At 35.2% G+C, this 24,341-nt stretch overlaps 1 protein-coding gene across 6 annotated transcripts in view; it reads left to right on the forward strand.

Annotated features, from left to right (window-relative positions):
• The window catches only part of MAPK10 (mitogen-activated protein kinase 10), a 575,903-nt gene that overhangs the window by 435,503 nt on the left and 116,059 nt on the right, over positions 1–24,341 (forward strand). For all 6 annotated transcript variants that reach the window (XM_040625182.1, XM_008706167.2, XM_008706163.2 and 3 more), the window contains one exon: positions 11,972–12,141. In XM_040625182.1, coding sequence (XP_040481116.1) covers positions 11,972–12,141 — 170 coding nt within the window. The remainder of the gene's footprint in view (positions 1–11,971; positions 12,142–24,341) is intronic.

Consider the following 24,341-nt stretch of genomic DNA (forward strand, 5'->3'; position numbering starts at 1 on the left):
AAAAAAAAAAAACACTTTTATATAAACTCCAAGAGATGTTTGTAATATATAAAGTCTAAAATATTACTGAGGATATGACAAAAATAGTCTCATTTTGAAGTTATTATTGTCAAATTGTTCTTCAGTGCCTTTTGATTTCTTACTATTTTTTGGTTTAAACCTTATTAGTTAAGATAGCCAAGACTAAGCATGTTGAATTTTTTTTCTAGTTAAGACAGTGTTTTTTTAAATAAACAAAATATTACTAGATGACTTGACTAGTTAATTGAATTTTATTTTGTTACTCAAATGTCTGGATAATAAAAGCATTATGTGTATACATGTAATAATTTTCTTAGCCACTGATGATGGCTGTTCTAAATAGAGGAAAACTTACTCTTTTAACAAAATTGCCGATCACTTCTGATTTATTATTTTTTAGTGTTCAGATGTTTTCCTCTTTTGATCTTTAGAAATTTCAGGCTGTTAGCAAATATTTTATGGGCTGCATTCACTTTTTAGAGTTTTTTTATAAACCTGGAAATAAATAAACCAGGGAACTCCGAAAGATAGGTATTCTAGAATGCCTGCGGAATTATTTAGTTTTAAGTGATATGTTCAGATCACATCACCCAGGACATTTAAAAAAATGTCATGAAACCTGATGCCAGGGTTATATGGTTAAAAAAACAAACAGTTCTTTGCTTTTAAGGCATACTGAATTTAAAGTAACTTGATTTGCCCAACTTTATCTCATTTGATAGGTCTATGGTGTTTCTGTTTCAAAGACAATGAAACTATCTGGTTAAAATTTTTACACTTCATCAGATGGCCATCTGAGATGGAAAGAAGACTTTTATACCAATATTAGGGGAATAGAACAACAAATGAAAAGATATTTTGATGGGGCAAGGCAAAGGAAAACCTATGTAATCTAACAGGGAAACTGAAAAATATTTTTGGTGGTCTGTGAAATAAATGGCATTGTTTGTATATTTTAGATTTGGGGGGAGATTGTCTGCCACCTCAAAACACTGACTTAGACACTGACTTCCTATAAATATGGATTAAGGGAATCAGTAGATTGAGCATGGATATATTTGAGGTTCTTGGTATTTTGTAAATGGATGGCTATGATTTTGAGATATAAACTGATAAACCTTTTCTTTATTATTTTAGTTTTTCATGTAACAAGGAAAGAAAATTTTTACCTTAGTTTCTCTTTTTTAAGATTTTTTATTTATTTACTAGACAGAGAGCATGAGAGAGAGAGCAAGCAAGAGCACAAGCAGGGGGAGCAGCAGGCAGAGGGAGAAGAAGGCTCCCCACTGAGCAGGGAGCCCAATGCAGAACTTGATCCCAGGACCTTGGGATCATGACCTGAGCTGAAGGCAGCTGCTTAACCAACAAAGCCACCCAGGCATCCCTTAGTTTCTCCTTTTAAGGGGTTTCTTCTCCTGTGTGTTATTCGAGGAAACCCAACTCTGACTTTCTTCTATATCTGCTTTTATACATTGCATTTAATTTTGCGTACATTTAAAAAAAATCCCAACATATATGCTTTAGTGCATGGACTGTCCATAGGTAAATTATTAAAGACATAGCAAACATTATTGTAAAAACATGGTATATCCTGAATCATGAAATAAATCATTAAGTTAGCTATACTGTCAGGATAACTAACAACCCTATTTTTATGAATGAATGTTTCATGATGTTTGATAATAGTTTTTTTCCATATGTCCACACATGACAATGGCTGCAGCAAATTTCAAAAGAGTAAATTTAACGTTATATTTGTGTCTTATATCTTGGGCAGTTTTTTTCCCTAATGATTTATTAAATAATTATTTCAGTTAATGAATAGATTCAGTTATGCTACAAAGATTAGCAAAAAAATGTAAGGGTCTTAAGATTTGGTTCTATAATGATGAACTTTCCTCTACTGGTTGATTGTGGATATGTGTTTGGTTTTCTTGAGGCACAAAAAAGGTTGAACTTGATTTCTTGTTGAATGATCTTAACCTAATATAGATGTAGCTTAGTACTACAAGTTCAGCTATGGTTGAAGTATTAATCAAATTAAATGAAGTTATTACCTATATCTTTAAAAATATTTGTACCGTAAAATATCACAGAAGTATCTGTGGTTTTCAGTGTATGGTAAATCATGCTCGGCAAGAAACACGTCAATGTGTGGATTCTGTTCTGATCTATATAGTGTTCTTAAGTAGTCAACTAATTCCTTAAATGCACTATTTTAATTCTATGTGAGACTTTAGAAAATGCATTAAGGGATAATTTTGCTTTTCAGTACAGGTATTATCTGAGGTTGAGGTGTATGATAAACAAAGGCTGAATTTTTCAGTAGGTTAAGAAGAATAATGTTAACATCGATCATGAGTTCTAAAGCCAGTTCCAATCTGGAATGTGTCGTTCAACTCTTCCTTTGTTCATCTTCTCTAAAGGTGAATATTTATTTGGTTATATATTCTATACATCTCTAAATCATTCCAAAATGTTAAAGCAGTTACAAAAGCACATATTCAAAGAGGTGAAAACCCAGACTTTGGAGAACACAGAACTGCTAAACTTTGGTACTGATTAGATCTTTTTATAGTTTTGCAATGAGAGACTCAGGATCATTTGGATTTAAGAATGCTGCTCTTTGCACTGGGTATTATATAAGACTAATGAATCACAGACCTGTACCCCTGAAACAAATAATACATTATATGTTAATTATTGAATTTAAATTTTAAAAAAGATAAAAGGATAAAAAAAGAATACTGCTCTTTGTTGTATATATGAAAACAGGGTTCTAGTGTCCGTTTTTAAATATATCATTTGATAAACTCTAATTTCCTCTTCTAAAGAATACAAAAAATTGTTTTATAGATAAGTCAGTGAAATTTAGATAACTTGCAAACATTTTGACTCCTAAATGACTTTCTACTCTCCTTATGAGGGAATATAACTTCTTACTCCTACCCTGAGAAAGAATTTCTTTACAAATGAGCTATTATTTATTAACCTGGAGAATTTTTCCTGTCTTGCTTTATTAATACCACTTATTATTGCCTATTTTAGACTTCTTTTTTCTTTATTGTAGACAAAATGGAAATATGTAAGTAAGAAATGTAGATTTCAGTGTGATTAGTTTAGTAGGTTAGATCACAGTGATAATAAAGTCAGTATTCCAAGTTTGATCCTGTAAGGAAGAATTTAATATTAAGCTCTTTGAGGATAGGAACTTTCTATTCTTGGTGGCTGGAACATTGCCTAACAGAATTGTAAGACCAAAATAAGTATTTGTTGAATGAAAAACATACTGCAATAATAGACCTCAAGTCTCAGTGACTTATCAGGGCAAAGGTTTATTTCTTCTTATACAAAGTCTAGTCCAGGTTAGCACAGGTGACTCAGGAATTTTGGTTTCTGCCACCTTGTGACTCAGGAATTTAGGTTCTTGCCATCTTGTGCTGTGCCAACTAAGACACCAGAGTGTGGAAAAAGGTGGATTCTGGTGGCACATCCCCTAAATGCCCCTGCATTAACTAACACCTGCCATTTCTACCGTAGTTCATGGGCCAGAACTCATCACGTGGCCCTAACAGAACTACAGGGAAGGCTGGGAAATGTGGTGGAGCACGTGAATATTCATAGAATACCGTTTTTGCCACAAATGAAAATACAGAAAAATATTTTATTACCTGACCGTTCTGAACCCTGTTGGTTATACATTAACTGTGTAGCAATATCATAGTGTCTTGGGATTGTACTACAGTTCAAGCCAACTTTTTGTTAAAAACGTTCTTAAACTGCTAATTAGCTATGTGTCTTTAAATGTTATCTAACTTCTCAATAATAATTATAGTAGTAGTAGTAATAATAATAATAATAATAAACTTTGTTGAGGGTTTTTTTTATAAGCTTATACCACACTGAGAGCTTTACATAGATTATCTCATTTAACCTTCTCACTAAAGAAAAGAAGTAGATTATTGCTGTCCTTCCATAAATAAGTACAATGAGTGTAAAACTGTAAATAGCTTAACCAAGACCTTACAGTCAGGATTCTTAGATAAAAGCTGGCTTTTTACCCTTTGCTGAAGTTCTCAGTCTAGGATTTCTCAATTGCAAAATGAGAATATGAAGTCTTATGTGAAATGATTTATTATAATCCAGCACAGTGTCTGGTCCTAATACTAGCTTGGTGCATAGCAGGCATTGAAGCAGTAGTAGTTTTCTCCCTTTGCATAGAAATAACAGGAGGCAGAAGCCATGTTTGCTTTATTATTGATTACTGCTCTGTGCTTTTTCACGTCATTGAAAATAACGGTTAAACATAATTTAAGTCTTAAAGTTTTACTTCATTATTGATTTGTTATAAGCCATTGATTCCACAGAATATCCATCTTTGGGCAACCAATATAAAAGTCATATACATTTCAGGCCATAATCCTCCTTCTGGAGTAACTCTTTAAGAAACAAGAGTGGAGAAAATATGCTCTTGACAGAACAAAATTGAATCCTAAATATCCTTAAGTATTTTGTCTCAAATCTCCTCCTTTAAAACTCACATGTAATTTGATTCAGATTTAAAATGGATTGAACACATACCTTTTGCCATAATAAATGGAATAGGCGGCATAGTTTCTGACTTCCTGTAACAGTCTTGGAGTAGCATCCTGAAGCAACTCAATCTGTGGGTCATCACTATGAGAATGAATAGCTCAATATCTTGTGTGCCAAAAGCACAATCATCACGTTTGGCAGATACTTTTTAGTATCCAAATGACAATACTAAAATAATATCCAAGAGATTGACCAGTTAATTTTCTGGAGATGCATTTTGTAGTGAATTTATCTTGGCTATCCTATTGAGATAGATCGATGTTATATCCATAGCATCTTCGATAGTGCCTGGCATACAGTAAGTGATCAATATATATTTAACAAATGAATGAAATCAGACCCTTTAAGTTTCTAGGCAGTTCTGAAAGTCGAGCTTTCCCTCACCAACACTGTCTACTTCAACCCTGAATTATGTAATGTTCCATTAAATTCAAACTCCTTGCTAAGTTAGTTCATAAATGTAAGAGAAGGAGATGCCGTTAATTCATTTCTCTTGATTTTCTAAGCCCTATTCCTATAACTCACCTGATCATAAGAAAACCATATCATTGTTCTAAATTATTTTAGCTGACCTAGTGAATGGTTTAGTTAAAAAAAAAAAGAGCACATGTTTGGAGTTGAATAAATTTCAGTTTATATTAATTGACACCACTAATTAATGGTTGCAAGACTGTGAGACAATTAACAGCCACTGTATGCCACTTTCCTCACCTATAGTCAGTGTTAAATACAGTATTTAACAGAATGCAAAGTTCTGCTTTAGTAGGTAAGCAATTAAGACTGCTTCACCTTTCTTTCTCCCCTTGAATTATTGAGAACTGATGTCATATAAATCATATGAAACATTTTTATGTCTTTAATTAAAAATATTATATCTACTGCCTGATGTTTGATTCCCAGAGTTATATGAAGAACTATTGAATATATTCTTCCTGAAGTTAAGTGCTAGAGAAATTTTATCTTTCCTGTGACCTGGTATGATATATTCTATGAGATTAATGAATCAAAACTTGCCACTCTTTGTGTTTTGTTGTTGTTGTCATTAATTTTTTCTTTTGGCTTGGTGGAAGAATGACACTGGTTTGTGCTCAAGACAATAGATATTCTTAACTTAAGCCATCTGATAAAACTGTCATCTCCCAGCCTGCTTTATTTGAGATCTGTTCCTAAACCTGGACTTAATGGTTTTATTGATCCCATATCTTTGATGGTGTTCTGCACAAATCAGAATATAAATAAAAAATTAATGAAAGAATAAAACAACTTGCTCGAGGTTTCACAGCAGTTAAGTACAGAACTAATCCAGGCCTGGTGCTATTTTCAGCTATATCATTCAAGAGAAACTAAGGAAGCTTAACCTCTAAAAATTTCTAAATCTAATGTCTCCTGCTCAGGAACTGACTAGTAGTAACGTAGGACAGTCATGCACAAATGAAAATGGGGAGGGAGTACTTGTCGCATATAGGTTATTAAATTTGAGAATAATGCAATCAAGGTTTTGGACACCTGCAGGATAGGATCAGTAATGTAGGATGTTTTTCTTCGCAACTCCATGCTATAGGCTAGCAGCTAACTGGTGATGGGGACTCATCGCACAAAGCCGTTTCTTACTGGTCTGCAGAACATGGAGTCTTTTCACAGAACAGATTATATTCAGACTTCCTCTCTAACAAACTGCCTACCAAACTGCCAGCAGCAATAACGGCTTCTTTTAATTTAGCTTTGAAATTTTTTGGCAGATGGGGGACAGGGAGGAAATTGGTTTGCTTTGAATTTTTGCAAAAAAAAAAAAATTCTCTTATATCCACATAGAAATAATTATTGATTCATTTAAACACGAGATTAATACTCACTGGAGAAATGAGTTATTTTAAAAAATAATGTGAATCAATAATAGAATAGACTATTCCAAACCTATAATTATTTTGAACCATATTGATTTTCATAAGTTACCACTGTGATGATTTATAATTTTTAAATATAATATTACTTATTTATAATTAACATAATTAATTTATTCTCTGGAAAGAGACTTTCCGTTTTGGTGAGCATTTATGAATACCTTTGGGTTTTAGTATAAGTTCAATATAAACTGATGATGGAATGTTTATTTTCATGAGCTAATTGAGAGAACATTAGTTGGATACTATATTATGCCTATGAGAGAGGGAAACACTTGCCCTGGGAATATGACATCTGGGCCTGCTAATGAGGTGCGGATACCAAAGAGGGCCACTGTGAAATTTTTGATACCACATCTTTTGTTTACTTGGTTTGACCTGCACTGCTTCTACTTTTTGCCTCTCCAACTAGCTCTCTTTAATTGTGATGTCTCATGTCTCTTACATCTACTATTTTCTAAAATAGTGGTTCTCTAAGTATAGAACTTGTTAGAAATATGAACTCTGGGCCTTACCTGAGTCCTATTGAATCAGAAACTTTCCAGTGGGGCTCAGCAATCTTTTTTTTTTTTTTTTACAAGCTCCTCAGGTAGTTCTGATCCATTTTAAAACTTCAGAATCTCTACCTCACACTATTAGCCAGGCATGCTCTCCCAATGTGAAGGTTTGGTTCTTCTCTTTTTGGGTTCAGCTCATCAGTTCTGTGACCTTTTTGAAATTCAATTTGGATTTGTAAGCTTGGGGCAGAGATGAGATCTGGACGAAGCTTTTCAACACAACATATTTGCCATTAAATTTTTGGTTACGACATCAATCCAAGAATATTTCCAATGCTGTTCTATGTCTTACTGTTTAACAATTAAAATAGCCTTTTGCCACAGGGTGCCTGGGTGGCTCAGCCGGTTAAGTGTCCAGCTTTTGATTTTGGCTCAGGCCATGATCTCAGGGTCATGAGATCAAGCACCGAGTTGGGCTCCATGCTAGGCATGGAGACTGCTTGGAATTCTCTCTCTCTTTGCCTCTGCCCACCCCACTTGTGCTCTGTCCCCCTTCTCTTTAAAAAAAAAATAAGTAAAAAATAAAATTAAAATAGCCTTTTCTCAGTTATGTGAGGTACTATCAAAGATGTGTTTTCTAACTTTCAGATTTTACATGAAGTTTAATTCGAAGCTTGGTATAAAGAAGATACTTGAAAAGAAATTGTGTGTGTATATATGTATGTGTGAACTCACAAACTTTGTAACAATGATTTTCAATGTTATTGTGAGAAATTATATGCTTTAAAATGGAGATAAAAGATCACTAAAAAAATTTTATTTTAGAAAACGTGTCAAGTCATTAGATATTTCATTTGAATAGCTTTTTTATTTGTCACTTTTGACTGGAAATTCTTCTCTTACTGAAAGTTTCCTGCTGGTATAAACTCTACGATTGTTTTAACCATTTCTATCAAACTACCAAGTCCATATATAGCTTCCCCCATGGTATGAAAAGTTCTGTTATACGTATGCACTGACAAAAATTACTGGACACTTCTCAGCAGTGTGAACAATTGCTGAGTTGCAATGATGTACTTACTCCATTAAAGCACTTGGCCAACTATTAACCTGTCTTAATACCGGGACCTTGAGTAAGTCTTTGAGTCTGGGGCAGTGGGGCTCTTCCAAATACTTGAATCTGAGGTGAGGGGTAATCCTTGTCCTAACTAAGACTCTGGTTTCCACTTTGGGTGTGCCGTGACCAATGGAATTTGGCAATCCATAAAGACACAAAATGTGTTTCCTGATGCAGATGCAGAAATAATCATTTTACTTTTCCAATATGTCAGGCAGAGGTGTAAGTTCCATTTCACAGTCTTCAGATGATCCTTCCTCTGTAGTGTACAGTTCTTAACATGCATCAGCATACTTAGAGGGCTTATTGAAACAGATTGTTGGGCCTTGCCCACAGAGTTTCTGATTCAATAGGTATGGGGTGGGAGTGAGCATCTGCGTTTCTAACAGGTTTCCAGGTGATGCTGTGCTCCAGGAAGCACACCATGAGAGACTGCTTTAATGCTGACTTTCTCAAAGTCAGATTCTCAAATCCTCAAGTCAGAACTACTTGGATTGCCTAGTAATCTTCAGATCATCAGGACCTATGATGATGACCTAAATTCAAATCTCCATGGTGGTGTGACAACGGTTTGCCTTTTGTCAAGTTCCTTGGGTGCTCCAAGTGTATATTTACATTTGAGAACCAGAGGGGTGGTCCAGGGATACTGTTAGCCTGAGAAAACACTGACCAAGTCTCCTCTTAAACACTACCAATTTTATACCTGTGGTTTGGCATCTAGTAGTTGTTTTATACATAGTATATGAATCAATGAAAATGAATGCCAGCAATTAGTTGCTATTCCTTTTTGCTTCCAGCACCTGTACTTTATTATACTACAGAATATATCATCTGTATTTTAACTTCTTGCTTACTTGACTGCCTCCATCTAGACAGAGACCTTATCTTTTTGTTGTATCTCCAGTACCAAACCCAGCATCTGGCATGGAATATCTGGCACATGTATATTATCAGTATTTGTTGAATTAAATGATTGTAAATGTTGAGTAGACTATCCCTTAGGGTTAGTCTGAAAAAGATGTTGCCTGAATTGTTAAATTCCCTTGGTTTCTTTGAATATACATTAAAATGTTGAAAGAGGAGGGCCAGGATAGTGGAGTCAAGTATAATATGAAGACTGAGACCAAGGCTAGAAAAACCATAGGCAAGTCTGAAGGAGTAGGGTGGTACCAAGAGACAGCATGAAGTCAGGTGTCTGGAACACAAAACATTACATATGGTTAGTATATATTTGCAGTACATTTGGAACAAGTGACATTTCAGAGGTGAAGAGAATAAGTTGGGGAACGAGAAGTGGATTATGTGGGTCTGATGAAGCTAGTTGTGTGCTGAGAATTTTGTGGGTGGTCAGAAATGAGAACATTAAGGGATGTAAAAAAGGATCAGAACATGACAAATGAAGTCAGACACTTCATCCATACCAAATTAACCTTGGCAATGAATTCATTGGTAGTCTAGCTCCACTTACTTTTGTTTGTTTTTTTGTTTTTATATTTATTAACTTCTTCAGTTACTCTTTTACCTTTCAAAGTTAGGAAGAAAAAAAAAAAGGACTTTAATAAGGTTAGTCTGCTGATATACCAAAAAGCCTAGAGTAGAAATGGACTGTGGTGTGGAGAGAAATTCCTGATTCTGCAGTTGAAATCAAGGATTGTTGATTGTTTAAATACTAATGTTCTTGCTTTTGGTGTAGTCCACACTCATTGTTTAAATGCTAAATCCTGTTATAGTCTCCGGAATAGACTTACAATGCCCTGGGTTTTTTGTTTGTTTTTTTTTATTGTTGTTGTTGTTGTTTAAGATTATATATTTTATTTTGAGAGAGAGAGAGCGCGAGCATGTGCATGGTGGGGGAGGGGCCGAGGGAAACTGAAGTGGACTCCGCTGAGCATGGAGCCCTAGGTGGGGCTCGATCTCTCTACCCTGAGATCATGACCTCAGCAGAAACCAAGAATCCAATGCTCAACCAACTGCACCACCCAGTGGCCCCAATCCTGTTTTTTAATAGTCTTGTTTAATTTCCTGTTCCATGCTTCCCAGACTATCTCCTGAATTTCAGACCTTTCCTTATTGTACTCATAAATGACCTGAATTTTCAGTCTCCTTTCCAAACAACCTAGATTTCTCATCTTTAGTCCATTCTGTTCTTTGAGGTCTGTGTGTATTTGTACTGGATTGCTGCGACCATATGTCTTCCAGTCATAGGCTGCTGACGGTCATGTGCATTCTGCTTTAAGTCTCTCTGGGGTCGTAAGGTCCTCAGACTAGATTTGTAGGTTTTGCCACTCACGTCCATATAATCCCCACTGTACTCTCCTTGTTTATATTACTTGGTGCCACCTTGCTCCCTTTCCAAGAGCATGTAGGGACAAATTAGTTTGTACTTTTCTATTTCAATTTTTTTATTTAGAAATGAAATGCCAAAAATTTCTAAGGACAATGGTTTTATGACCAACCAGAGGTTCAGAGCCTAAAGAGGTCTAAATCTTCTTTCAAATTATATGAGAATCAGATTTTCAGAAGTCAATATGTATTAAAACCATACAAAGATCCTTTAGTTTAGGTTCTGGACTCAGAACACTAAAGGCAGGGTTTTTATTTTCTTTTGTTTACTAATTAAAGCTTTGGCATAACTCAAAAGTCATGAGGGATGTAAGAAATTATTCATTGTATAAGAAATTATTCGTTGTGTAAGAAAGTCCCACTCATTGCAGGACAACCAGCATTGTTTGATAAGCCAACTGTATACAAGCCACGTCTCCTACCATATGGTATACCAAAACATGCCCACAAATCTCCCAAATGCCCAGGAAGGGTTAATGCCCCTTCTAAAGAGAACCATTGATTTCTACTATTCCATTTTCAATTTTTGGGATTGGGAAGGAACCCACAAAACATGAGAACGCTCAAAACCTAAGCAAAATCGGCAAAAAAGGAGAGGGAATGACTACTGGGTAGGCATCCACCAGTGTGTGCCACAAAAAAAAAAAGTTAGACAATATTCAAGGTCCTTTCTAGCTATAGAGTTGAAACTGTTTAATGTCACAAAATGCAATATAAGTTTATTTATGTGTAAGCAATAATTATGGATAATGGATATTTATATTATGTATATTAATAAATCATGTTTCAAAATTTAAGGACAGATTCTTCAATTGCTAAATATAATAGGTAGAAGAGCTTCTCTTAAACAAAATATACACAATCAAGATATTTAAATCTAAGCTTGTAAAGAATAAAAAAATGTCATGTGACATTTTAGAATAGTGTTAATTTGGACTAAAATTGTTTAATTTTAATGTAAGATAATAGCATTTTTGTATTATTGAGAACAAATGAAGTAAACAATATTTAATTCAAATTTGCCTAATTAAAAAAATTAAAACCACCCATTATTCTGTATCTCATTTCTTTCTGAGAAAGGGATATAGATACAATCTCTTATCCTTTTTCATATGGCTGTTATAATGGATGATCAGGAATCACCTCTGAAGTTTCTAGCATAATCAATGGACCCAGTATGTTTTGTAGATGTTTGCTTCATAAATAATTAAATGGTTTTAATGAAACGTTTCAGAAAAAATTATGTAGATCTAATATAAGATTATTTTATTATTATTAGTTTTAATACTGAAAACAAATTTTTCTATGCATTTTTCTGAGTTCTTTTACTCCAGATTATCTTACATGGATTAATATATATTTTTTATATGAAATACAGTTTTATATAATGATGATAGATGACTATGAATTAGTAATCATTAAAAAAACAGGCTTTTTTATATCTCATTATCATTCTGGTTGTTCACTTGCTCATGTTTTTGTTGTTGTTTTCGCAGGGATTCGATAAACAAGTGGATGTGTCATATATTGCCAAACATTACAACATGAGCAAAAGCAAAGTTGACAACCAATTCTACAGTGTGGAAGTGGGAGACTCAACCTTCACGGTTCTCAAGCGCTACCAGAATCTGAAGCCTATTGGCTCTGGGGCTCAGGGAATAGTTTGGTAAGTGGAATATATATATTATTTATTTACTTTTGAAGTATAATTAACATACAGTGTTTTATTAGTTTCAGGTATACAACATATTCAGCAATTCTATACATTACTCTGCTCATCATGATAAGTGCAGTCACCATCCGTCACCAAATGTTACTACAATCTTATTCACCATATTTCCTATGTTGTACTTTTCATCTCTGTGACTTCTTTATTTTATAACTGGAAGTTTGTACTTTTAATCCCCTTTCTCTGTTTCATCAATCCTCCTCACACCTCCCCTCTGGCAACCACCAGTTTGTTCTCTGTATTTAAGAGTCTGGTTTTTGGTTGTTGTTTGTCTCTGTTTTGTTTTTTAGATTCCACATGTAAATAGAATCATATGGTATTTGTCTTTCTCTGTCTAACTTATTTCACTTGACTTGTATTTTTAGAGGGACTAATGCTGTGTATGTCAACTAGCCACAAACACACACAAATAAACATAAATAAATAGCATGATTTGAGATAGGAAGAATACTTTCTATCAAAGAAAAATGAAATAATAAGCATTATTTGTAATTCATTACCCATTTACTAAAAATATGTACAACTTTGCTTGTGACTAGTCTTTCTACTCACCAAAAATGTCCATTTCACAACAACCATGGAGAAACAAAGAAAACCAGAGGTTTTGTAGCTGTTGCTAATACATTTAGAAAATTTTACTTGGATGTTTTCACAGCAAGAAATGAGGGGTTATGTGTTAAGATAACATGGAAATAAACTTCCCTGCACTCTAAGGAAGTATGAATGATATCTCAAATGTTCCTGTCATTTTTAAAGTTCAATATTTAAAATTCAGCTACCTATTAGAAAAGTGGTATTTAAAAATATCTGTTGTTTGTTTCCAAAATGGAAAGATTCTGGGCTTCCTTAGTAATCATTCTTTTATGGCATTTTTTTTTAAGATTTTATTTATTTATTTGACAGAGAGACAGCCAGCCAGAGAGGGAACACAAGCAGGGGGAGTGGGAGAGGAAGAAGCAGGCTCATAGTGGAGGAGCCTGATGTGGGGCTCGATCCCATAACGCCGGGATCACACCCTGAGCCAAAGGCAGACGCTTAACGACTGAGCCACCCAGGCGCCCCCTTTTATGGCATTTTTGAGTGGCAATTTGAAATGATGACAACTCAAAACCTGATTACCTTTTATAAAATTCTTGCAAAAGTGATGATATCAAATTGATAAGCATTTATTTTATGTAGTCTTAGCTTGCAATGTAGCCACCAAATGTATTTAGTATGAACTTATTAGCATAATAATTTTCAACTTGATGACTCATACCCATAAGTAAAAATTTAGCACATGCATCATAAATATGTATATTTATCTATAAGATATTTACTTAGATCAATATACTTATTTGTTATATAAATTACTGCTACATAATAAACATTATTTAAAAACATTTTATTTACACCTTTTTTTTCACTCATTTGATACATTGTAATTTTGATGGTAGTGTTCACTATTTTTTAAACTTTCATTTTATATTTCATAAGCAGTTTTAGAATCTGGTTTACTTCATTTTTTATTTTTTTAAGACTTTTTTTTTCAGAGCAAAATGATTCACAGCAAAATTGAGAGGAAGGTACAGAGATGTTCCATATTCCTCTATATTCCTCGTACCTCCACACATCATCATGCTTAGCCTCCCCCATCATCAACATCCCCCACAAAAGTGGTACATTTATTACAGTTGATAAACCTACATTGATACATCATAATTACCGAAGCCCATAGTTTAGATTAGGATTTATTCTTGATGTTGTATTTCTGTGGATTTAGACAAATATAAATTTATACGTATCCATTATTATGGTATCTTACAGAGTATTTCCACTGCTCTAAAAATCCTCTATGCACTACATGTTCATCCCTCCTCTTACTCCCAACTCCTGGCAACCATTGATCTTTTTACTATTTCCATAGATTTTAAAGATTATTTATTTATTTGAGAGAGAGAGAGCAAAAGCAGTGGGGAGGAGCAGAGGGAGAGGGAGAAACAGACTCCCCACTCACCAGGGAGCCTGAGGCAGGGCTCCATTCCAGGACCTGGAGATCATGACCCAAGCCCAAGGCAGACACTTAACCTACTGAGCCAACCAGGTGCCCCTTTATTATTTCCATAGATTTGTCTTTTCTAGGATGTCATATAGTTGGAATCAAACAGAATATAGCCTTTTTAGCTTGGCTTCTTTCACTTAGTAATATTCCCTTCAGGTTCTTTCATGTCGTTCCATAGATTGATAGCTCATTTCTTTTTATCACTGAATATTTCATTGTCTAGGTATGCTACAGTTTATCCATTCACCTACTTTAGGACATCTTGGTTTGTTCCAGGTTTTAGTAATTATAAATACAGCTGCTCTAAATATCCATGTACAGGTTTTTGTGTGGACATAAATTTTAAATGTTCTCTTCATTTTCATAATTGGTGTTAAGTTTACTCGCAAGGCTTAGTCAATGTAAAGGCAGTAGTGCATGGTTGGTGCACTTCGAAATAATTTATTAGCATTTAAACCTGATTTATCAAATATAACAAAACTTTTATTGAAATTTACTTAATAGTTATCTAATGTCAATCAGTAGTTGTTTTTGCTATTAAAAAATGGAACAGTTTAATATTTTTAATAATGGACCAAACCTTTCATTCCAAAGATATTTAAACAGGTAACAAAATTCCTATTTTTAGTTTTCATTTATTTATTAGTTATGGTGCAGATCTGAGGTGAACCTCTTTGTGGCACAAAATAGTTTCATGGCATGGTAGGCAGAATAATGGTCTCCCGAAGACGCCCAGACTCTAATCTCCCAAAATTCTTGACTATGTTATCTTATGTAGCATAAGTGTTATCTTATGTGAATGTGATTAAGGTTAAGGGCCTTAAAATGGGGAGTTTATCCTGAGATATCCAGGAGAGATCAATTTAATCAGATGAGTTCTTAAAAAGTGGAAAATAAAGGCAGAAGAATGGATCAGAGAGATGCAATTGGAAAGGAGAGATAGAGATTTAAAACATGAGAAAGACTTGCTTTATTATTGCTGGCTTTGAAGATAGAGGATGAAGGTCATGAGTCAGGGAATGGGCTGGCTTCCGGAAGCTGGGAATGGCTATCAGCTGCCAGTCAGCAAGAATATAGAGGCTGCATTAGAGTCATGCAACCACAGAGAATTGGACTCTCCCAACAAACCCAAATGAGCAAGGAAACAGATTCCTCTCTAACACCTCCAGAAAGGAACCAGTCTGCTAACATCTTGACTTCAGCCTGGTGAGGTCCATGTAAAGGTTTCGGACCTGCAGAACTGTCAGATAATAAATTTGTGTTATTTAAGCAGCTAAGTTTGTGAAGGTTTGTTGTGGCAGCAATACTAATACAGATGGTATAATAAAGATTCCACTATTAAGATAAATGCTGTAAATCTCCTAGAGAAGGCACACTGAACTATAATGTTTTCAGAGGAAGGGATTTAGGGTGCCACTATCAATCCCCCTCAAACTATGAAATTTCCTTTTTCTTTTCAAACATTTTTTACCCTAGGTAATATGAGACCAACTGCTAGAGGGGGATAACATGTGTTTGGGAGGGACCAGTATTAATTTGTTTATTAAATATTAGTAATTTTAATTTCCTTTCTACATTACAATTTATATTTTCTGCATTCTGCTAGATGTTTTGTATACCACCTGGGGAGTGGGAACCCTATTTAGGAGATCACTGCATTTACGAACAACTTTCAAAATGTAATAGAAAATAAGACAAAAGAAAAATTTTTATGAAGGAGGAGAGACAGGAAATGGAGAAAGCAGAGGGGTTTCCGGTTATCTTTCTTTAAAGGAAAATTGTAGAACATATGAAAGTTCTCCTACGCTTCTCAGTTCATACTCATTGGGATTGTTTTATTTTCCTTTGAATAAAACTGCCACAGAAAATGAGGACACTAGTGAAAGGAAGCTAATAGATCTTTAATGATTGAAAAATAGACCCAAAGCAGTATTTTTCTCAAGAAGTTAGTGGACTGTCCCAGAAACATCTGAAAATCTACTAAAAATTTTGTGGCATATTTTTAGGATATTTTGAGTCTCTATTTTTCCTTGTACAGACAGAAATCATCTTAGGTCTTAGGTATACTAACTGAAATAGATTTCAATGAATAAAATATTTTCCTTGAGTAAAATTTTTAATCCAGTTTTACAACAAATTTATCAGCAAATCTGTCAGTAAGGACACCTGAATTCCAAAATGTTAGCCTTGGAGTTTTCTGGGATTATTATTAGTCTTTTGGTTTATAGCTGAGGGAAATAAAGCTAGCAAAGACCAAGATGAAAGGACAGAAATAGGATGGCATATTCCTCTTCCTCATTTTCCAGTTCACTGCTCTACCATGTGCACGGACACCACAATTCCAGCACATTCCTTTCTGGACATGAATATAGTTGTGCCTTCCTTGTCCCTCTTTCTCAACCTAGCTTTGAGATATCTTTGTTTATTTATCATGACATAGGTTAGTAGTATACTATTTCTCTTGAAGATCTATTCTTGTATTAATTTGTCCTCTCTATCTACAGCCTTTAATTTAATTTCCTTTGTATTGCCTTTTGTCACTGATTTTCTTTAGAACAGGAATAAAACATGGAGGAACCAATTCCAAAAGGGATGTTTATCATGAGGTTTTTTGTTTTTGTTTTGTTTTGTTTTACATGTGCCACTACAAAATTTTGTATGTTTGTGTAATAAGGATTTTGCTTTTCAAGTGCAAATGTTGGCATATTGGTACTTATAGTTTGATATAGAGTCTCATTTTTACTGTTCCAGTTACGTTACATTTATAATTGGGTTCTTATACTTTCTTTCCTCTCTTTGGATTGCTTCATTGATTACTTACTATCAGGGGAACAAACAGGCAACACTAATGTATCTTCAAAAGGAATTAATTACTACTATGCTATTTTTTCATTCACCATGGATGATGGACCAACAATGTAATTATTGAGAATCATTAAATAAAATCTAATGGGAAATATTTTGGAATAAATGAAAATTTTCTTTCTACCTCTGAGGAAAAAAAAAAAAGATTATCTATTGTAACAGAAAGATACAATGATTGAGCATGGTCCAAGATGGCAGTGTAGGAAGGTCCTGAACTCACTTCCTCCCATGGACTTCCAAGTCTACACCTACATAGGGATCATTTCCCTCTGGAAAAGATCTGAAAGCTAGATGAACTGTTCTCTACAATAAAGGATAAAAGGACCACATCTAGAATCGTAGGAGAGGCAGAGAAACAATCTTGCAACACCCTCCCCACCAGTGCAGCAACACACAATAGGGAAGGATCTCACGAAATAGGCACATCTCCCAGAGGAGCAAAGGGTTGGTGTCCCACATCAGGCACACTGGCCCGTGGAATGTACACCAGAAAGATGAACCCCCAGAATGTCTGGTTTGGAAAACCAATGAGGCTGATGTTTGGGGATCCCAAAGTGCCATAGGAAATGGAGGTTCCCCTCCTGGGAGGCTCATGTGTGGTCTTGCTCTGCCCAAGACCCAGTGAATAAACAGCAGTTTGAAAAATACCTAGAATATATGTGAGGGAGATTCATTTGCTGATCTGAGGTCATTGCCTGGAGGGGTGGGAGGCACTTGAAATTCTCTCTGGAGACAGAGGCACTGACAGATGCCATTGTTAAACTCTCCACACAAACTGCTAGCACAAGCAAGTAAGCTTAGACATGGGATCACGGCTGGGATGGGTTGGGGTTAGAACTTATGGCACTTGCTGAAGCCAGAGAGCACAGGCAGTTGCAACTGTCTCCTGTGCCCTGGCTGGGGCGGACAAGAACAAACAGTCATGGGATCCTTCCACGCCCTGCCTAAAGATGGTGCCTCACTGACAAGGCTCTCTCTTGCTGTATCATTGAAGGCTGAAGGCATGCATAAACAAGACATTTTTCTCCTGTCTTTCTGAAGCAGGCAGGCATACTCTCCCTACTACACTCTTCGGCTGCCTTGCTAGAGCCAGGGGGCATGTGCAAACCTCACAGGGGACATCCCTTGATCACCTGACCCTGGTGGCCAAGAGAACTGGAATTCCAGAGCTCCATGGGGCTGTAGCAACCAGAAAGACAGCTCTTGGCAGGGCAGGCCACCACCCACAGGGAAGTACACAGACAGCAGACTGAAAAACAACTCCAGTCTTCCTATGAAAAAGGCCTATTTACTTAGCCTGGAGCTTCAGCCTGAAGGACATGATTCTGGTTTCCCACAATTTAGAGGTCTAGGAGGTGCTCCTAGGGAGCATAAGCGGGGAGACACCATTCTTGTACACTCCTTTGACCTTACTATAGCCCAGTGTGACTTCCCAGAAAGGAGCTTATATACTCTTCTGGAGCTCTCATTGCAACTGTCACCCAAGGGACACCTCCAGATCTCCTGGTCTGGAGGCTAACAGGGATTACAACTGCAGACCCACAGGACTGTATATATTTGCATACTCTAAAGCTGCTGCCTGAGGGTTTAGCTTCCAATCAGCCTGAAATCAGGTGCTAAATGAAATTCTTCCCCTTGGACCACTGACTCAAACATGGGGTTATATCAAGAATAAATCAGGCAGTTTAGACAATCACAAAGGTTCAAGGAAAAACCAAAAGCTAGGGCAAGTTTGAATGAGAAGAATCAAGACGGAAAGAGGTAGCTGTTTTGCCAAATACATAGAAACACAGAGAATCAAACAAAATGAGGAAACAAAAATATGTTCTAAATGAAAGAACAAGACAAAAATTCAGAGAAAGACCTAATGATATAGAGAGAAGATATACCTGATAAAGAATTCAAACTAATGGTCATAAAGATGCTCACTGAACTCAGGAGAAGAATGGATGAACACAGTGAGAACTTTAACAAAGAGATAGAAAACATAAGAAAGTACCAAACAGAAGTCACAGAGCTGAAGAATATGACTGAGCTAAAAAATATGCTAGGGGGTTTCAACAGCAGACTGGATGAAGTAGAAGAATGGATCAGCAACTTGGAAGGCAAAGCAATAGACTCACCCAACAGAGGGGCAAAGAGAAAAAAAATGAAAATAACTTAAGGGACTTCTGGGGCAACATCAAACAGAATAATATTCACATTATAAGGGTCCAGAAGAAGAGAGAGAGAAAGAGACAGAAAGCTTATTTAAAGAACTAATGGCTGAAAACTTCACCCGGGGGGGGGGGGGGGGGGGGGGAACAGACATCTAAGACCAGGAAGCCTGGAAAATTTCAAATAAAACAAACTGAAGGAGCTCCACACCAAGCAATATAATAATTAAATTGCCAGCTGCTAAAGAGAGACTCTTAAAAGCACGAAGAGAAAAACAAATTGTTTTATACAAGGGAAGCTCCATAAGGCAATCAGCAGATTTCTCAACAGAAAATTTTTAGGCTAGGAGAGAGTGGTGCAATATATCCAAAGTGCTGAAAGAAAAAAAATTCACCCAAAAATATGCTACCTGGCAAGATTATTATTCAGATTTGAAGGAGAGAGAAGGAGTTTTTTAGACAAGCAAAAACTAAAGGAGTTCAGTACTACCAAACTGGCCTTACAAGAAATATCAAAGGGACCTCTTTAAGCTTAAAAAAAAAAAAAGGCAAAAAATAATAACAAGAAAACATATGAAAGTGAAAACCTCACTGGAAAAGGTAATAAAGGAAAGGTAGTAGGTTAATCACTTCTAAAGCTACTTCAGAAGGTTAGAAGACAAAAGTAGTAAAATTAACTAAAACTACAATAATTAATTAAGAGACATATACAATAAAAAGATGTAAAACATGACATCAAAAACATAAATTGGCAAGGGAGTAAAAGTGTAGAGTTTTGGAATGTGTTAAAATTTAAGTTGCCATCAACTTAAAAATAGACTGTTACATAAATAGGCTGTTAATGTGAGCCTCCTGGTAACGACAAAGCAAAAACTTAAAATAAATACATAAAAGGAAATAAGAAAGGAATCTAAACATACATTAAAGAAATTCATCAAGCCACAGGGAAAAGAGAAAAAGAGAAGAAAGAGAAGAACTGCAAAGATGGCCAGAAAACAATGAACAAAATAGCAATCAGTAATTATTTCAAATGTAAATAGTCTGAATTCTCCAATCAAAAGACACAGAGTGGCTGAATGTATCTAAAAAAAGACATATTAAACGCCCTTGGGTGGTTCAGTCAGTGAAGTGTCTGCCTTCAGCTCAGGTCATGATCCCAGGGTCATGGGATCAAGCCCCACATTGAGCTTTCTGCTCAGTGAGGAGCCTGCTTCTCCTCCTCCACCTGCACTCTCTCTCTCAAATAAATAAATAAAATCTTTAAAAACAAAAGACACATTTATATGCTGCCTATTAGAGACTCACTTCAGATGTAAGGGCACACAGACTGAAAATGAAGGGAGAGAAAATGATGTTTCATGCAAATGGAAACAGAAAGAAAGCTGGGGTAACTATACTCATATTGACAAAATAGACCTTTAAACAGACCATAATAAAAGATGAAGAAAGACATTATATAATGATAAAGGGGTCAATCCAACAAGAAGATAAAACAAGTATAAATATATATGCACCCATTATCTGAGCACTAAATATGTAAAACAAATACTAATGAACCTAAAGGGAGAAACTGACAACAATACAGTAATAGTGGGGGATGTTGATACTCAACTTATATCAATGGATGATCATCCAGACAGAAAATCAATAAGGAAACATCGGCCTTAAATGACATATTAGACCAAATGAACTTAATCTATTTATAAAACACTCCACCCAAAAGCAACAGGATACATATTCTTCTCAAGTGCATGTGGAACATTCTCGAGAATAGATGACATATTAGGTCACAAAACAAGTTTCAATAAGTTCAAGATTATAAACTTTCAAGACTGAATCATGAAGAAAGAGAAAATCTGAATAGACTGATTACAAGTAAGAAGATTGAATCAGTAATCAAAAAGCCTCCAACACACAAAAATCTGGGACAGGACAATTTCACTGGTAAATACTACCAAACAGTCAAAGATTTAATACCTATCCTTCTCAAACTCTTCCAAAAAATTGAAGAGGTGGGAAACTTTCCAAATTCATTTTACAAGGACAGTATTACCCTGATACCCAAACCAGAGTAGGACACCACAAAGAAAGAAAATTACAGGCCAATATCCTTGATGAACATATATGGAAAAATCCTCAACAAAATATTAGCAAACTGAATTCAAACAGAGATAGACAAATGCTTCATGACTTCAGTTATATGTGGAATCTAAAAAACAAAACAAACAAACAAAGCAAACCCTGGACTCATTGATACAGAGAACAGATTGGTGCTTGCCAGAAGAAAGGAGTGTTGGGGGATGGGCAAAATGGGTGAGGGGGATTAAGAAGTACAGACTTTCAGTTACAAAATAAGTAAGTCATGGGGTTGTAATGTACAGCATGGGGAATATAATCAATAACATTGTATTAACTTTGTATATGACAGATGGTAACTGGACTTACTGTGATGACCATTTTGCAATGTACACAAATGTCAAATCAATGTTGCACACTTGAAACTAACATAATAGTGTATGTCAATTTTACCTTAATAAATTTAAAAAAAGAAGAAACAATGATTCTGCTTCTCCATGTGAACAAAGAAGTCCTCTGTACCTTCCTAGGTGGAACATTGTAATCTAGAAGATGCTTTTTTAACGACAGTGGTCAGGAGCTAGATGAGCAAATATTTCAGAACATTTTTCCAATCATCAGAAGAAAATCTCATTAGAGTTGTTTCTACTACCTGCTCCAGAACAAAAAAAGAACATAGGAACAAATCAACAGCAGGGAGTTCACTGTCTTCTGTCACTTCCATCCTGCTGTTGCTTGCTAAGCCAAGAAACATTTCTATTTTCTCTATTTCTTTCTCCAAAGATGATTCAAACTGACAATGAAAGTGGTGGCAAAAGTCAACAACCAGGCTTAAGCAGAGAAGACTTGCCAAGGTTGGTCTGCTCTTTAACTGAAAAGAGCTAATTTTACAGTTTAAATGACAGGAATTATAACCATATTCTTTTCCTTCTTGGACTTGTTCTCTTCGTCATCTGCTTATAATCAGCTTGTAAACAGTACCAATCCAATTTTGCAAGGTGATCTTTTACAGGATATTTGTATCAACGATGAAAGCTTAATACTGACAAAAGCATAGATTTTGTGTGGCTTATTATAAAAACTCTGTGCCTAGAAAATTAAATATTTAGAAATGAGATGATACATTTTATGTTAACTAAACTTTTATGAATTCCAATTAGAGCTAGAGGACAGAATTTAATTACAGTTGAAACAATTGTATTGATAAAATGCACTGGAAATAATCCAGTGTATTAATTTATCTTAATTTGGATATATATCCATATATTTATATACATAATGAACGTATCACCAATATACAATTTATAATATATATTACATGTGTATATGCATACTTATTAATCCAACGGATTCATTTATCTTAATTTAATATATGCTATTTATATATACATCTATATATATACATACACACATACACACAGAAACACACATGAATTTCATACATAGAGATATATATAGTTTTGTTTCCCACAAAAATCTGAAAAATCCTTTCTGGTGAATGTCCTTCAATTAGTGATCTACAGCAACAGGATCCTATGCGGGTAAACAATCTAAGATTTAAGTTACCAGACATGTTCAATAGAACCTTGGGTGTTCATGTATTCCTGTTTTTTCACCTTCCTTTGATAAGTGGATGTTGGTGGATAGAGTGAGCCTTCCTGGCAATGTCCTTTCATCTTAGTCAAGTTAAGGGTTAGATAAACTAAAGGGAAGTCTAAAATTCCCATACTAATGGACAGGAAATGAAAACATTCCATAAGTGGGGCACCTAGGTGGCTCAAATGGTTAAGTATCTGCCTTCGGCTCAGGTCATGATCTCCGGGCCCTGGATTGAGTCCCATGTTGGGCTACCTGCTCAGTGGGAGTCTGCCTCTCCCTCTCATGCTCTCCCCCGCCCCCAACTCATGCTCTCTCTCTCTCTCTCAAATGAATAAATAAACTCTTTAAAAAAAATCCACAAGCAACACTATGGCGTAGGAAACGAAGTTTGTTACAGCATTTTATCTAGTGGGCCCTTCCTTGGCCCAGCATTTGATACTGCAGTTATATTATCTTGGCACACATGTCTAGATACACATGTGTTTAAACCTTGTTTGTTCCCAAGTAGGATTTGAAGATGAAAAACATAGATGTGAGTTAGTATCCACCCAACATATAAGGGACTTGGGGAATAAGGGATCCTATATACATCAGAGTAGAATATTGATAATGTGACAAATCAAAACTGCTCCCAAAGGCATCTGAGTTATTGACAGCAGAGCTCCCTGTGCCATAGATAGTAGAGGTATAGAAGGAAAGGGCTTTTCTTTGTTGTTTGTTTTATTTTTGTTTTTTTTAAATTGTGGATCGCAATTTGAATCTTTGGCTTTCTAATTCTACATAGTACTAATAGGTAGAATTATTGTGGATAGGTCAGAGCGCTCATCAAAAACTAAACTGGATACAATGAAGCAACCGAATCAAATTCTAAATGAACAAAAATCTTTGAATTTTTCAAAAGCTCAAAAAAATTACTGGTAATAATGCCAAATCAAGTCATATTAGTAAAGTAATTACTGTCCGTGGAAATTTCTTCAAAAAATAATAGCCTCGAAGTACTTAAAGAATGGTTTATTGTAGGTCCTCTCTTTTTAATGTGCTCATTTTTATTAAAGAAAACGACACTATTGAGTCATTGACACTTTTAACAGCTTTTCTCGTCTTGGCGACAAATTGGACCTACCGTCTATGCGCTGATTTAATCATCCTTGAACAAATAGCACAATTTTTTTTTCAAAATGGTTAGCAAAGTTTAGGGAATATTTGTAAATAGTACCAGAACAAAAGAGATAGAAACTTGGCAATGTTAGGGCACATGATGGAAAGATATTCAATATCTGTTTATTGCTGATTATGATTAGGAAGGAAATTAATTAAATAAATTCTTTGAATTCTGTAAAATATTTGCACATTTAAACATCTGATTTTACTGATTCAATTACAGATACATTAAGATACCT

This window comes from Ursus maritimus, unplaced genomic scaffold, assembly GCF_017311325.1.
Source record: "Ursus maritimus isolate PB19 unplaced genomic scaffold, ASM1731132v1 scaffold_8, whole genome shotgun sequence".
Lineage (NCBI taxonomy): Eukaryota > Metazoa > Chordata > Mammalia > Carnivora > Ursidae > Ursus > Ursus maritimus.